The sequence below is a fragment of the Corvus brachyrhynchos genome, unplaced genomic scaffold (assembly GCF_000691975.1).
Source record: "Corvus brachyrhynchos isolate BGI_N302 unplaced genomic scaffold, ASM69197v1 scaffold87, whole genome shotgun sequence".
In the NCBI taxonomy this organism is placed as follows: Eukaryota; Metazoa; Chordata; class Aves; order Passeriformes; family Corvidae; genus Corvus; species Corvus brachyrhynchos.
The window spans coordinates 1,681,459-1,698,366 of NW_008239767.1; the positions used below are offsets into that span (position 1 = coordinate 1,681,459).

At 35.6% G+C, this 16,908-nt stretch overlaps 1 protein-coding gene across 2 annotated transcripts in view; it reads left to right on the plus strand.

The window, feature by feature from the left end:
- The window catches only part of BCKDHB (branched chain keto acid dehydrogenase E1 subunit beta), a 113,828-nt gene extending 97,734 nt beyond the window's left edge, over positions 1-16,094 (plus strand). For both annotated transcript variants that reach the window (XM_017742899.1, XM_008640212.2), the window contains 2 exons: positions 10,491-10,643; positions 15,659-16,094. In XM_017742899.1, the coding sequence (XP_017598388.1) occupies positions 10,491-10,631 (141 nt within the window). In that variant the 3' untranslated portion in view covers positions 10,632-10,643; positions 15,659-16,094. The remainder of the gene's footprint in view (positions 1-10,490; positions 10,644-15,658) is intronic.
- Positions 16,095-16,908: the final 814 nt, after the last annotated feature.

A 16,908-nucleotide genomic window follows, 5' to 3' on the forward strand; every position in this document is an offset into this window, starting at 1 on the left:
TACTGTTCAGAGAAAGATGCTTAAACCTCTATTTTTGTAGAGCATTCAAATACTGATTTTACAATGGATAGGAAACTATGCAGCCAACAAACCCCATAATTTCTGGAGTATCCTTGAATTCATAGAGATACAAACCATGGAAATAATGTTACATGTGAACTTTATTTCATGACTTTTTTTAAGTCAACCACAAAAGAAGACATTTGAGAGCATGTTTCTTGTCTTGATCAAGAAAAAGTACAATGTCAAACACTTAAACTGGCTCTTTAGCAATCTGAACCCATGTCAGCAGTGTCTGCAGGTTTTGTTCTTACAGTTGTTAGCAGGATTGGTTGACTGTGTTTCTACCATCTGACAAGTGAAAAATCTCACCAAAAACAGTGAGAAAAGCCCCATAATAACTTCTGTACCATCTGGATTTTTGTGAATATTGTTTTTCTGTCTTCATAGCTATGAATTCCCTCCTAAAAGCATGAAGTACTAATTTTCTTCTGTTATTGTGCTCTGATAAAAATGTTGTCAGCCTGATGTTTTCAAAACTTAATTTGTCAGTGAATTTGCTGGGCTTTATACAGTGAGTGTAGATTGTGCCAGGCTAACCTAACAGATTAGATCCTGACCTTACAAAATCTTGTCAGTACAAGAACTGCAAGGTATTTGATTTGGGGATTGTAGTATGGTGGGCTCTCAAAAATATTACCAAGTTGTAAAGAGTAGCATTTTTTAAGACTTGGTTGGATCTTAACACTGTTGTAGTTTCTTAGTTACAAACCCCAGAATTTTTAAGTCACAAAGTCCATCTATTATTGATATAGTAAAAATTAGAATCCTATAATGAACCTGCCTGATACTGAGGGTCTCAGAAGCAGAGTTTCTGCATGGCTAGGAACTACTAACTTTTTTTTAGCATAAGCTTATAAATGATTAGTTGGGCAGAAGAGGAAAAGCTGGTGTTATCAGTTACCTTTGGCTCAATTGTGTGTCATGTAGTTGGATAAAAAGAGAGGTGAGTTTGGAGAAGCCCTTATGGTAGAAATAGTAAGGACTGACTTTGTTGTAGAAAATAGTGGCATGGTGAACTAGTTTTTTTAAAAAAGTATTGAAACCAAATGATGTGAGTCAGGAGCTTCTAGGGTCATCAGAAGCTGTGGAGAGCCTGCTCTATGAAAATAGCTTAATGGTGCCTGCCTTCTTCCCACTGTCAAAAGGAAGACTAAATGAATGTAAGTCCTGTTTATAAATTTACTGGAAAAATAAGCAAAGGTAACCAACAGAAAAGTGTTTGCTAAAGTAATACTGGGGAAAAATCATATATGAAGGAATCTGAAATCAATAGCTTGAAATTAGAAAAAGAGTTTCAAGATGACCTGTCATAGAGAAGGAGTGTGGATAAAAAAAGCCAATAACCGCATTACAGCATTATCACCACAGTAGAGTACAATACAGTTAAATATGATCAATTTGTGATAGAAACTGGGGCCCTCTGTGATGGCAGAGACACGACTTCAGTTCTGAGACCTTGCCAAGTGTTGTATTCTTACACTTTCTCAGAAGTTTGGAGAAAAAGCCCCAGCTTTAGCTGTGCATGGCCTGGTGGTCTCATTTATTAAGAGGAAATCAGATGTATGGGCTGATGGGTACAGGAAATTCCATGACTGGATAATTGTTATTTAAAAATGTTTTGATTTTGTGGTTGTCCAGCTGGAAGAGAACATCAGTGTCAGTGCACCTAAACCCTGACTTCTGACATCAGTAGTGGCTTTAGGTAACAGGAAATCTGATTCAAGCAATGGTGAGTTTGGCCACTAGCAAAGGAAATGGACCTAAATAAAAGCTCAGACTTTCACAGAATTCTACATTTTGGTTTCTCCCTTTATGCTTCCTGTTGCATGTCATGTATCACAGTCTCTGTGATTGCAAGAGGCTAGAGTTTATGCTGCTGTACAATTACAGTACTGGATACTGGATAAAATAAGAAGCCCAATGTGCTTCAAGAATTATGCTAAATATTGAAAAAAAGAATCTGATATAGGGAACACTAATTCTCAAACAATCCTGCCTTAATATAATACTGGTGGGGTTTTTTTTTTTTCAGGGCAGATGTAAAGTAGGATCGCTGTTTAATAATTAGCTTCATAAAATCAATCCTTATAAATAGTAAATCAATGTCCATTTGTACTATAGTTCTATTTTATATTTATGATATTGTGGTTTTATATATTATCCTATTGAATGCCATTTCTTAGAGATATCTAGTCCTGTAGAGTCCTGATGGATTGAGATCTGCAAAAATTTTAGTTAGTGAATAAACTGAGAATTTCTCTCAAATATTTACATGAGGTTAGCTTTTTTTTTTAAATACTGTTTAGTAGACACAGGGGGAAAAGAAAATCTCAGTTTAAACTGCATTGCAGTTTTATTTTTGGAGGTATTTTTACATTTCACTCATGGCAATTGTATGTTGAGTGCTAACAAACTGAAAAGAAAATTATGAGAGGCGCTTCACAGTAACTAAGGCAGCTGTGTAGGTATTCTACTTTGTTTCTTCATTAAGAAATTTCACTGTACAATTGATAACATTGGTGGAAGACAGTTTAGGTTATGTAAAAGATTTATAGTTTTTACTTTAAAGCAGTAAGTTCATTAGTAGAGTGAAAATTAAAATTGTGTAAATGCTTTAGTATAAAAGTAAAGTTCACATAACCATTTTAAGTATGAAATTTATCTAAACAATCAGTTCTAAAATATAGACCAAGTTAAATACTTGGGCTTAATCCAGTGAAAACTTCAGTGAGACTCCTAAAATATACATTTGACATCTACTGTTATGTTTCTCTCTTGTGTAAAAATAATTAATTCTGTTATCTGTGTTTCTGTGTGTAATATTGCTGGATATGTCACAGATCCCACGCATTTGTTTTTATACATGCATTTCATTGACTCTTCAAAATCAGGGCAATAATTTTGAACTGTTTGTTCTGGCATAAAAGAAACTCAAAATTTCATAGCCTCTGAAATATGTCTTCATTTTTGGACCAGTTTTTAAATTAAGAGATGTAATTCTAACTATTTATGGTCTTATTAAACATTTTAAAATAAAAGTGTTTCATTTGCAGCCCATTTCTTGGTCTCTTGTAACAGAGTTGCATTGACTATTTATAGCTGCAAAAATTAATGAAGTATTAATTTCTTACTTTCTTAGACGTCTTGTTTTCATTTTTTTTTAGCAATTTTTCATTACACTGGAATATCAATGTACCCTGCTTGAATAGTAATTTAGGAAATGAAGTGTAGAATGATCAAAACTATAAAAAATTGCACCTCTCTAGGAAAGAAGAAAATCTAATTACTGTAAGAAATTTGGTAAAATAATTATTTCATGCTTTTTAGGTTAGCCTGTACCCCAAAGCTCAGTCTCCAATATAATTAATTTAATGTTTCTGAGTATTTTTTTGCATAAACCTTTATGTTAAAACCTCATTACATTTTTCTCCAACTTTTTACACTTTTTCTGAAGAATAAAAATTACCTCTGTATTCTCACCAGTCAGCTTTCTTAACTGTTAATTTTGCCTTTATATGAGAGAATATTTATTATTCACTTGAAGCCTTTCACTAAATTCTTCTACCTGAGGGCTTGAACCATCAAGCAGCTTCTGATAAAATAAAATTTATAAGTAAAATGACGTCTTGGTTTAAAGAATGCACTATAAAATTCCTTATATCTTTGTGTCAAGTAATCTAATAATCCCATCTACTCTGAGCCTGTTTTGCAAAGGTGACCATGTAAAAATTTCTGGAAAGATATTAGGTAAGTCCCAGCCTTTTCATGAGAGGACAGGGTAGTTCCTTTGTACTTGTCTCTCCCTGGCTGCCTGGCCAAGCTGTGGGTTTGCCCTGGAGAAGGATTTGGTGACAGTCACAGTGACAGCATCATTCTCACTGTGCTGTCCCAAAATGCAAATGCTTTGACATAAGAAGGGAAATGTGCTGGTTTAAATTGTTTTGTAACAGCAGCTGAAATTGCATTTCCTTTGAAGTTCATTAGTGTGTGTGTGTGTGTTGAGCAAAGTACTTCTATGCAAATTTTACTGTGCCGGATATGTAGACTGACAAGGCTGTCTTTGCAAGAATCTCTCAGCTGCCTCAACAGCTGTAAAAATAAAAATACCACTCACTGACTCTTAAAACTCTTAGCAGCAAATCCTTCCAGTCACTTTTGTCATGCTTAACCAGAAGATGTTTTTACAAAATACTTAAATAAGTAATTAGAATGGTAGGTGATAAATGATGATTGAAAAGTATAAAGTCTGATTATACTGGTAGCATATTTCTAACTTTGTTAATAAAAGGGAGGAAGTAATTAGAAGTAGGTTAATCTTTACTGAAAAGCTTAACAAGTGTTTTTTTGTGCAGCACAACTGCTCATTCATGCAGAAAAATGACCTGTGATCTGCAAACATTTTCACGTAAGAATAATTTTATGCAGGCACTTTAGCTCCATTGATTTCCCTTGGATTATTCAGCCATGTTATCGTACATGTAGCAGTTTGTAGGATCATTTACTGAACAGATGAGTCAGTAATGCCAAGCAGCTAAATAAAGCAAGTTCAAATACTCATGGGCCTGGGAAATCATTCTAGCTCTGGGGCTTTGGGCATGGTTTTAGAAAATATGTGGGTCCTGGTGCAAATGTTTGTAATTGCCACTTAAGAAAGTGCACAGGAAACTTGGAATATCCCAGAGAATAACATAACGTGTAGTGAATTTGCTGTAAGGTGGTTTGCTGCTGTACAGAAGAACAACTTCTAACATATAGCATATGCAATTTAGGAAAGACCTTAGATTGTTTCAGCTGTGATGTAGCAGTAATTGCCTAGGAAAAATAGTATTTCTAGTATTTGTAGCATAAAGGTGAGAAGTGATCATCTAGTGGATTGCAATTAATTAGCAAAAACCTGACTTGCCAAAAGACATTTTTTTTGTTCACTTAAATTAGCCTATTCCATAACCTGAAAATTCATGCTACATCCTGTTGAGTGTATCTGTCTTGTGCCATTTATTTTATGGAGAAGAACTGTGCTGGCTGCTCATACCACAGACAATGCAAATTATGCATTTACTGGGAAGAACTTAGTTCCTGTCTGTGTTCTTCTGAATTGACTATATTTCCTAGATTCTACCAGAGGCAGTTTAAATGGTGTAAAGTTTTTATACAAAGTCTTTGCCTTTTTGCATAAAATGTAGGATAGGTTGTGAAGAAATAAAAATTACTTTTTATTAATTTTCCTCCTTGTTGAAAAGATAATCTATCTGACATAAATAAAGTTTTGGGTTTGTTTGGTTAGTGGGTTTTTTTTTGTTTTGTATTGTAAATACCTTGGGAATGTGGTGCTGATTTCTTCGTGCAGTTCTGCCACCAAGACAATTAAGCCACTGACCAAGGCTCTAATTCCAACAGCTTCAAGTTAATGCTCTTGCTGTGTATGTTTGTTGGAGTGGTTCTGTTGTTAACTTGATAGGGAAAATTTGGCAGACCATAGCAGTCATGTATTGGGTTATTAAAGATTGTTCTATTCATTTTCGAAGCTGGCTGAAATGAAATTTGAAGGCATTCTTCAAGCCTGTGTATGAATTGTTCATTTTATGTTATAATACTTTACCTTTTCTATAGTAAATTTGACTTATTCTGTAAGTACTGTTTCAGGTGATTTATTACAGCAAAGACAATATTTGCAATTAATTGCTTTTTAATGGTAACAACGCAATGAATTCCACAGAACAGACTTCTCCACCCCCCCAAATTCTTCTTTATTTTATAATTACAGAAGTATTTTGTAAGTAAAAATATGATTTCTCTTTGCAATCGTAAGATAAATAATTTTAGCAGTGAACTATTTTACTGTATTTGACAAGGTATTAATTACATAAATTCAAAGAATTGGTGACAAAATGGATCATTACTAGTCTGTGCTAAGTTATAAATAGATACTCTTAAAGTGATTTGGAAAGGCGAAAAACCTTTGATAGGAGTTAAAGGTTTACAACATATAACTGCAGAGGTCTCTGAGGAAAAATTGTGTCACTGTTGTAACTATCAGGAAAAGATTTATAAAAATATTTTAAGACAAGAATGGCTAAGCTTTTGGAAAAAAAAAAAGTTCCTCTAAAGAAAGAAAATATATATCTCTCTTTACACATATCTCAACTTGAAAATATCTTGTGGGTGTATTGTATAGTACTTATGTAGCACATAGAAGCGACTGTTCTTAGGAATGTGACATATATATGTTGTCAAAGCAAATTATGTTTAAAATGTGTAGCATTTGGTGCTTGCAGCTGTAAAGGAAAGTACTGTACTATAACTGAGAATCATATGAAAACTGCAGATGCTTGACTTTTCTGTTATTGCAAGTAAATTTTTCAAATTAGACATTATTTTTGAGCAGAAACCAAAGAAAAAGACCTTTAATCTTTATTTAGTGTCAGCTTTATTGCATGAAATCCACGTTTTCTAAAATGGGGCTTGATTGACAACCTCTTTGGAAAGCTTCTTTTGAAAATCCATCTAAGCTAAGAGTTAAAAAATATGTTTTATTGTAAATGAGATTGTCGTGTTCATTATTAACCTATAGTAGGTTTCATTTTATTTTTACAATAGGTAATTTACAGTTGCAAATCCATGTGGGGAAGTAATAGATAATATACATGTAACAATCATCAACAAAGTGATCTGAAATAAATTTTCTTAACTGTTTAAACCCCATATTTTAGTTTATGGCAACAACATAAATAAATCTGAATAAAAATCCAGAATAGAAAGTGAAACTGATGCAATAAGTTTTCCCTCTGAAAGTTCTTAAATGTGGTTTTTAAAATTTTATAATCTGTAAATGAGATGGCAAAATTCAGAGTTCTAGTCAGCAGAACTGACCACAATTTAATTAAACTTTTGCAACCTGTCACATGAATTCCTGAGTCTAAATTTTGTAGTTATTGTCAGCAAAAATATGAGTACTCTTGCATGAAGAATGTTTCTACGGTTTGTCTTGTGTAACGGACTTTATGTTTAGTCTTCTTTTTATTAGAATAGCTATAATACCAAAATAAGTATCAAAATTTCTGTCCAACTCTTTGTTTTTTTATTAGTCTTTAATATAGACTTTTTGTTTATTATCCTTCAGAAATTAAATTCCTATACTGAAAAAGGAGTTGTAAAATCAGTGGTCTCATATAGTAGTCATCTGACATTTTAGGAGCTGTTGATATTTTGGGGTCCTGCAAAATGTGATCAATTATAATACCTTTATATACTACTGCAAAATAAAAATAGTGTGGGAGAGACCCCGAGGATGTTGCAGAAATAATTTATTTTTAAAGGAAAGCTTTCTCACTTAGTAAGTATTCTACACACCAGTAGAAATGAAAACTAAAAAAAAAAAGAAAAAGAAAAAGAAAAAAAATCCTGTTTAGTGATTTTAATCCATGCCAGCTAGAGGGGAAAAATGAAATAGATCAAAAAAATATGGAAGTAAAGAAAGACTATAATAGGGGGAAAGACTGAGTTTGAATTTGTCCGATTTGCTAGCTATGCATAAATAGTCTCATTTAATTACCTGATCGTGCTTACCAAAGTGTTTGCATTTGAAGGTTTGTTTACTATGACTGTGGAATTGTAGAGATTCCCTTCAGAGGAAGGACAGGCTGGAGCAAAAAGCTCTTTTAACTATTTTGTTCTTGTCCAGATGCCTAAAAGCACTTCCTCCAAATGGCTGATGAGATTGCTTTATTTTTCCATACATTCCAGATGGATGAGTAATGTTTTCTTTCAGTAATGTCCAATAATGGACTTGTTTTCTTATTTTATCGTTTTTGTACAACTGAATCTCTCTGTAAATGTCTGCAGTTCTCACTCAAACTTCTAAGAGTTTTTCAATCAGAACCCTTATTTAGCAATGTGTACCTGAATCTCTGATAAAAGTAAAATATACTTTTAAATAAAGGTAAAATAAACTTGGAAAGTTTTCTGTATTAGCATATTAGGATATTGTAATCTGGGAAAATACATTGACTGTTCCAAGTACTGGGGGATCCATTTCTCATACAATTATGCAACATCCAGCAAGTCCTTGGTTTTAGCTCCTATTCTAAAAATCAAGGCATGTGACTGTTTTCAAGTGTTGTGTGTGTGATGCTTTTGACTGATTGCTGTGAATTTCAAGAACAGATTTTTACTGGGATCTGTGCTCTTGTTTTGAAAAATCTTAGTGTGTATTAAGCATGACATGTTGAGATAGAATTATGTGATCAATTATAATGCCTTTATATACTAATATAATAATGTATTTTCCAGGAAGCTTTAAGTGAAAATCAGGCAAATGAAGGAAAATTGGCAAAGGTCATATTGAATAACTGAGGCCAGAATTTGGCCTCTGCAGTTAGGAAGCAGAGCAAGAAGAACAGCAATTTAATGTTTTGTTTGATTTTTTTACATTGAGAAAAACTTAGATATATTAAACTAGTAACTATATCTGTTGCTTTTGTAAACACTTATTTTTCTAACAAAACAATAATTTTTTACTTTAATCAAGTTTTGGAAGTCATGGATATCCTGCTAAATGAGTGACTTTTTCATACAGATTTTCAAAACTGAGTCTAAAACACTTTATACTGAATCAGAAATTCCATGCCTACTACTTTACTTCCAAAACCATTTACCTTTAAAGTTTTTTTCTAAGGTCTTTCCTTGAAAGATATCAGTTTGTTTAAATGGTCTGTCTCCTAGATAGTGGTCTGTGTTGGGTACTTGAAAACAGCAGTGCAGGACTGGGAACCTGTGGGTCTAGAATGTACTTGCCTGTTTTCGTGTAATGCAACCTGACAGGTGGATTGGGCGGTCAGTTTTGGGATGGTCCAAAAACTATTGCCTTGTCTTACTGGTCAGTTACAACATGGGAATCAAGGTCTCTTCAGTATCAAAATTACCCTTGCCAGCAGGTTGGAGCAGGACATCATGATCTACCTCATGGACATATAAAGGATTTATTACACTCTACTTCCCAGGATTTTGTACTAATGTGAAACTTTTGCTTTACAAAGAAAAGAGTGCCTGGAAATGGATCTCAAAAATATTTGTATTGTTTGCATATATATTTTACCTCAGACCTACTCAGACTGTGAAGTTTTCTAAGTTAATTAATTCACTATTAAGTGTAATTGATACTGTGTGCAATCACACAGCTTCTTGGACTTTTTACTTCCATTCATTGTCCAGAAAAAAACACTTCACAATGCTGGAGTGAAAGGTTGTGATCTCTGTGTGTTTCCAGTACCTTCTATACTGCCAAATATTGTGATGTGTAGAAAGCACAGTAAGTAGAGTTAGGCTGACATGGACTGCAAGGCAACGTGCATTCAGAACAGTTCATCAGTCTGAGAAAATACTTAATCCTCTTTTGTAGAGAAGCATAGCTTTTTAACTATTTTCCTCATGGGCCTGGCAGAAAAGGACCAGTAGATAATACTTCATCTTCCATTTTGCTGAGCCAAGTACAGGGGAACTTGGCCAGGATGTCTCAGTTGCTGCACTCCATAAAGGAGAGACCAGGAGGAGACACATTTTATCACTTCATTTGTCTGCTTTGGAAAGCAAATACCTATGCTAAAAATATGTGGAGAAAGGGAGCTGATAATTAGCATCAACATCAGTTTGGTCTGGCTGTTATTTCTACATCTACTTCTTGCAGATTTTTGTGGTCCATGCCATCATTCTGGTGCTTGAGAGTAAGAACATTGAAACTCCACTATTTATTTGGTTATTAAGGCTGGTAGTGCTACATATTTACAGGTTACTTTCAAATTAATTTGGTATGTGTAATATTTTGTGCCATTTTAGGTCAAGTAATGAAACTCTCACAGTTGTTACCAAATCTGATCTCCAAGTAGAACACAAGTTGTGGGGTTTTGGGTAGAACATGGATTTGACTCAAAGGTTGGAGATATGCAAATCCACTTAATTGTCATAGCTGCTTAATGCTTAGACAGAGCCTTAATAATCTAAGAGTTCAAAGAAGTTTGAATATGATGTTCTTGTATCCAAAAAACCATATGCACTCTTCGATGATATAATTTTTCTATATCTTTAAAAGTGGTACAGGAAAAAGACTCTTACTCCTTTGTTCCTAAAATATTTGTTTCTTGGCAGCAGTTGTCTGGATGTACAGCAGATGTACTAAATATAACCTGCCTATGATTTAATGCAGCACACATGTAGAGAATGAAAATAACATTAATAAAAGTTGTTATTTTAATAAGGACCTTTGGACAAAAGGAAGCACTATTCTGGTTATGACTACTTATTCAGTGATATAAATAGAAGTTTTGAGTTTCCAGGACTGTGAGTCTGGCAGAGGTCATTTGACTTCAATTTGTGATGCAAGGCTCCTGAAAATAATGTCCTCACTAACATTTATTCTGTATTTCTGTTAACAGGAGGAATGCTTTTTGAATTTAGAAGCTCCTATTTCAAGAGTATGTGGCTATGACACTCCCTTCCCTCACATCTTTGAGCCTTTCTACATCCCAGACAAATGGAAATGCTACGATGCTCTTAGAAAAATGATTAACTACTGAGCAGTAGTACAGGTGAGAAATAGCATCTTACACTGACAGATTACCTGTAAGGATTCTGACAGGATGACTGCGAGGTTTGGGGCTATAGTAGTACTCATTTATTTAGTTTATTTACAACTAGTTTATTTAGTTATTTATAATAAGAATTGCTTCTTATGGCTTTGGGCCTTCAGTCTTAAAGGCATCTGAATATTTTTGAGTACTGCAATCGAAGTCAGTGTTTAAAATTAATTACCTTGCTTAATCAATCTGAAAATTAAATGTCTTGAATCCTGAGAAGTGAAAAGAGTATAAAGTGAAGGGTGAAAGGAATACTCATGCAGAGAATATATTTTCATCTCTATTAGAATACTCAAGAGTTACTTCATAGGCAAACCACAGTGTTACATTTTATAATTTTTCACTCCTCAGGGTGGCCTGTAGTCCTGCAAGGTACTAATAACACCCAATTTACCCTGAATATTTGCTCTGTATTGTAACCATACACAAATCATTGAAAATACGTGAAGCATCTGCAGTGTCTTACAGTCCTGTTGAAGTACTAATATTCAATATATTAATTCTAAAAATAATCTTTCTTTTTGGTGTTCAGTGTAATTTGATCATGCTTGAAGATTTCTGTTTGCAGAGTACCAAGACTGTGAAGTAATATATATTTCTGTGTCTGTTTTTCACAGTCTGTAATATCTTTTGTTTCATTATAATATTGTACTAAGTGGCATTTGACTGCAGGGTGGCTGACCAGGATTTAGGATTGTGCATGGCTGTGGGAGAAGTTCTGGTGTTTAATGACCAAAGTTTAACAGTTTAGAAAATGTGTTAACACAATGTATTCTCTGCTTCCTTTAATTGAACAAAGTAACCTAGTTTTTGAGATACACTCTTGATGGATCTTGTACGTGGGAAATAAAAAGAAAAGAAGGAAACAACAGGCCTGTTTTCCTTTGGAACTGGGAGATTCTGTGGGCAGGCAGGGGATTTTTAGCTGTTGACACCAAAGACGGGAGGGCCAAGGTGGGCCCTATATTAGGGGCACTATCTTCTGTCCATTTTACCTCTTCATTAAACTGTGAATTTATATTAGAGCCATGGATAGAAGGTTGCCAATACCATAGTGTTAATTTCCTTTATATGCATAGTTACTTTCAGGAGACTTTTTGGCACTCTGTTTCCCTCAATAGCTGATAGTGGAGCGCCTTTATGAGACATGGGATTGCTACCAGTGAGGCAGTGTCTCCAAAATACAATGTAATTCTACTTTGCTCAAAAATCACTTGTTACTGACATATCAGAGCATTTCATAGAATCATAGAATATGCTGAATTGGAAGGGAGCCGTCAGGATCATTGAGTCCAGCTCCTGGCCCTGTGGAAGACAACCCAAGGATCACATCATATGCCTGAGAGTGTTGTCCAAATGCCTCTTGAACTCTGTCAGGCTTGCTGCAGTGATCACTTCTCTAAGGAGCCTGTTCCAGTGCCCAGCCACCCTCTGGGTGAAAAATCTTTCCCTGATATCCAACCTAAGCCTCCCCTGACTCAGCTTCATGCTGTTTTCTTGAGTCCTGCCTTATCATGAGAGTGAAGAGATCAGGGTCTGGCCCTCGTCTTCCCCTCATGAGGAAGTTGTAACTGTAGTGAGGTCTCCCCTCAGTCTCCTCCAGGCTGAACAGACCGAGTGCCCTCAGCCACTCCTCATACGCTTCCCCTCAAGGCCCTTCACCATCTTTTTTGCCGTCCTTTGGACACTCTCTAATAGTTTAATGTCTTTCTTACACTGTGGTGCCCAAAACTGCCCCCAGCACTCAAGACAAGGCCTCACCAGTCCAGGCAGAGCGGGACAATTCCCTCCCTTGACTGGCTGGTGATGCAGTTCTTAATGCACCTCATTTCCTTGGAATTAAAACTAAAGCTGTTTTCTGACCTGTTTTCTTTTTTTGTAGGGTATATAGTCAGTGCTCTCTTTTTTATTACAGTTTTCTTTTATCTGGGTTGAAGTAAACTCATTAAAGACTTATTTTCTTTTTTTGTTTGGCACCTCTGTAACAAAATCATAGAATCTTTCCTAAAGAGAATGACTTGGTTGTATCTGTTCCTTGAGGCAAGTTACTGGGTCATGCTAGGTACCTTCTAATCTGTTACTTTTCAAAGGAAACCAAAGGACCAAATATTGTTACCTCTGTAAGAAAAGGGATACAAACTGAGGACATTTGGTGGTTCAGACTTAGTTAACCCTCTGTTCCTCTAGAGGATGGTAAACTGAGGGAGATACAAGCTGAAAAAATGGGTTCTGAGATTGCATCGAATTTGTGCATAATCTGGTTTCCACACTGGAAGTCCACACTAAACCTGGTCTAAAACATGGAAAAGTCATCTGCATTTATATTTCTCTTGTGGTCTGGAACACACACAAATATCAGAGGAAGTTATTGGTCAGCTGAAAATGTGGATTTAGCATGTCAAGGAGCAGGTTTGTTAGGGCTTGTCTGAAAAACAGTGTCAAGACACAGAAAACTCTGCTTTCTGCTTTGTCTAACAAAACGTCCAGATGTTTGGGCCCATGGCACCACATCTTTCAGTTGGTGTGACTAGATATTAGTGTCACAAAATAAGCTGCTCAAAGTTTTTCTGTGTTTTTCTACGAGAGAACATTAATGTGCCTTGTAAGGCACATTTCAGGGGAGTATTCCCTTGTTTTTCTGTGTGCTACACATTGGTCTTACATACTTGAGTTGCAGTACTTATATATTGCAGCTGCAGTCAGTTGCAATAGATCTCCATTCTCCTGTCAACTCCACAGAGTTGGCCTGTAAGGTAGCCCGCTTTTGTTTCTGAGAAATGTAAGGATTGCTTTACATTTGCTTCTTTTTGTACTCGTTGTAACAATTATTACTTGCCATTGGTACGGAGTGATGAGGTTATGTGTTCCAAATCATCTCATGTGTAGTTCTAAGAAGTGGTTTACAGTTCATGTGGATTTGAGCACAGTCAGTCCTTCTGGGTGTTAGAGAAGTTGGGGCCCTTCTTGTCCTACTGCTGGAGAGACGGAGGAGGTAGGAGTTCCCCGTAGTGAAGAGGGATGTAGGGTTGGCTTTTGAGTTACAGAAATGGTCAAGCTGGTGTCGTGGTTTAACCCCAGCTGGCAACTCAGCCGCACACAGCCACTCTCATTTCCCCCCAGTGGGACATGGGAGAGAGAACTGGAAGAGTAAAAAAAGCCTGGATGCTGTGGTTAATAATTTCTAAAGCTTAGCAATATTATCTTAATGTACATTTAGTTTTATTCAACCTGTGTTGACAGCATCTCACACACAGGTAGTTGCTTATCTTGAGATTGTCAGTACAGATGGATTTCCTGCTCAAAGACAGTGTTTGTTAATGTGTCCTGTATACCTCACCAATGAGACAGGCAAGAGCAAAGTCTTAATCTTTCAGCAGCTTCTCAGTTATTAAAATTTTTAGCCATGTTAGCTATAAGAGAAATAGCTTCCAGGTAGGCAGCTGTGTTCCAGATAACTCTCTGTAGTTGGAAAACAGATAAAGATAAAAAAAGCAGTGAGATTAGGATGGATATACATTTCCTGGGTAAATGGAACAGTGTCTGGCTGTTTGTTTTGGGAGGGGAAAAAAACCCTAAAAGAAGAAACAGAAGATAGCCACGAAACCAAAGAAAACAAAGAAAACCAAAGAAAATTTTATAAAATATACTCTTATTCACAAATACGTTGAGGGCTGACTGTAGCATAGAAGTGGGATATAGTTAAGTGCTTTTCTGTTATCTTTTGCAACTTTTACTACCACATTTGCTTATTTGGTTTTCTTTCAAATTCTGAATTTTAAAGCTGTTCCTTGCTAGGTTACAGTTTACCTCTGTGTGAGTGTGTGTGTTTATGGAGAGCCATTGCTACTGTTACAAACTTAGTCTCTAAAAATGCAAAGTTATCACACTGAACTTCATTGTGGAACTATTTTGTGAGAGGTTTAATCTTGGTGCTTAAAGGTTTGGTGATGTTAGGGGATCTTGAGGGGTTGATTAAAGCTTATTTTTCTTTCCAAGCATGCATTTGGAATTGGTTGTGCTGAGAAACAGGAAGGGACCTGGTAGGTACTTTAGTTAGTAATTGTGTCTTCCTTGCACTCCTGGCTATTTGGCACGGCTTCATACAGGTTAACTTGAGCACAGGAAAACTGTAATTCCTCTCCCTGTTTGGTAAGTCAGATATGAGAGACCGTGCAAGATCTTTTTAACCTGAGACTAACAACCAGTTTTTTTCAAGACATAAATCACAAATGTGGCAGGCTAGACTGCCTGCTTAATAATGTGCTCACTGTAACCCACTAGAACAAACAACCTCCAGAGGCTTGAGTAGGACACAACATTCCTGGTTTATAATCTTTTCCTGCTGGATGACTAAAATCATGCAAGTGGCCAGTGAATCATGTCTTATTTACAACCAGTGAGTAGCCCACATATAAGATACCACTCTACTAGAGCAATGAGTTATGCTGTTAGTATGGCTGCTGCAAGTCTACACTTGGATTCAGATCTTGCTGAGAATTCATGCAAGATCAATAATGAAATTATCTTTAAAAAAAATCCCTCTAAACAGGAAAGGTGTTGACTGTAGTTTCTTTACAAGACCCCTCTTCTCTGTAATACTAGAATGATAGTATATCTAGTAGAAAAAATACAAAACATTTGCTTAACATTCTAGAGTAGGAGGGAAGATAGTTCATCAAAAATTTTTTTGCGTAAATGGCAACAATTAGTGGTGTGTTGACTCTAGGTATCATTTGCAGCATTTCTATTTTCTGTGTGTCTACCCTGGCAGCTTTAAAGATGTAATATAGTATTTGATACAAAATGAGCAAGTAATTGGTGGTAATTTGTTTTAGTTCATACATCTTGAAGTTAAAACATTATGAATTTAAGAAGTAAGGTTACCCTGGAGTGTGCTGTCTGTTTAATGTGCAGATGTTAGTTTTGGTGTTCAGATTTTTAATTTATTTTGTCATCTTTTTCTGCAGAGAAGAGAAGAACAACAGGGAAATACAGAAGCTGCCTTCAAAACTCTTGACGCTTTAATCAGATCTTTTGGGTTTGGAATTTACATAGCAGACTTTTCTTTTAACTCAGCTATCCTTAATATTCATCTTGGCTGTTCTTCAGCAAGTTCAAATTTTCCTTAAGTATGAAATCAGTGATGGGCAGGTGATTGTTACAGTAAGTAGTTTCAGATGTATTTAAAAATATTCCAGATGTTCTATGAATATTGCACATTGCCATGCTTCACTGAGTTACATCTAGACTTTGCTGTGTATATATTAGAAGCAGAATTTTATTCAATAAAACATATTATGCTCATGTTGTCTCTTAGTTTTTCTATTGTTTTGGAAAAGCCCAAAGAAGTTATTTGAATGTGACTGTATTTTCAACAAAATAAACCTTAGACAGCCAGACCAACTTGTGTGATAGAGACCTGCTTTAACTGGTGGCATTAGTGTTTCACTTGAATGGCTTCATGCAAAATAGTGCCCAATACTGATTTCATTTTCTGCAAAAGGAAGTCCATTTTTCTTGAGAAGGGAGGAGGCGTTTTTTTGCTTTGTTACTGTAAGTGAGAGGCTTAATTGGTACATCTTTCCTGTGATATCCTTCCCTTTAGAAATGGAATGCGTCTGCTACTAAGCAGTTATGCAAAAAGCAGTTCCTCATCTTTTTGCCTGCTTTTCTCGGCACAAATCAGTCTCATGCTGCATTGCTTCTTTTCATATGGGGGAAGGAGTGGGGGGGTTGAGGAGATGGATGCCAGATAATCACATTTCTGTGATTATTCAGGGGGGTCTTTCTGAGAGAAAGAAGAATACCTTTGTACACAAACCTGCTCAGGACAATCCTCAAAGTGACAGCTGAAACACACCAGGGAGGAAGCTGAGGAGGATAACTTCACTGTGAATATCAGTGGATCTATGGAAAGTGCTAAATTGTTATCTTTTCAGGTCCTACCATTTTGTGTAAGATTCTGTGTTCATAGTTTGTGCATTCCCTAAAGAATCCCACAACTGATAATGAAGGTAGTTCTTAATGTGTCCGATCAAAATGAGGTTGTTGTCAAATCTTGTAAGTCTCCTGTAAATGTGATGTATAGAACTTGTTAATTGTTTGAAATAAGATAGATGCATTACATATTTTATATTTTTTTGCGCTGGATGGAAGCTATTTTGGTCATATGAAGAAAACTGGTTTTAAAAATTATTTCTGTCTTTGTAGAACATCA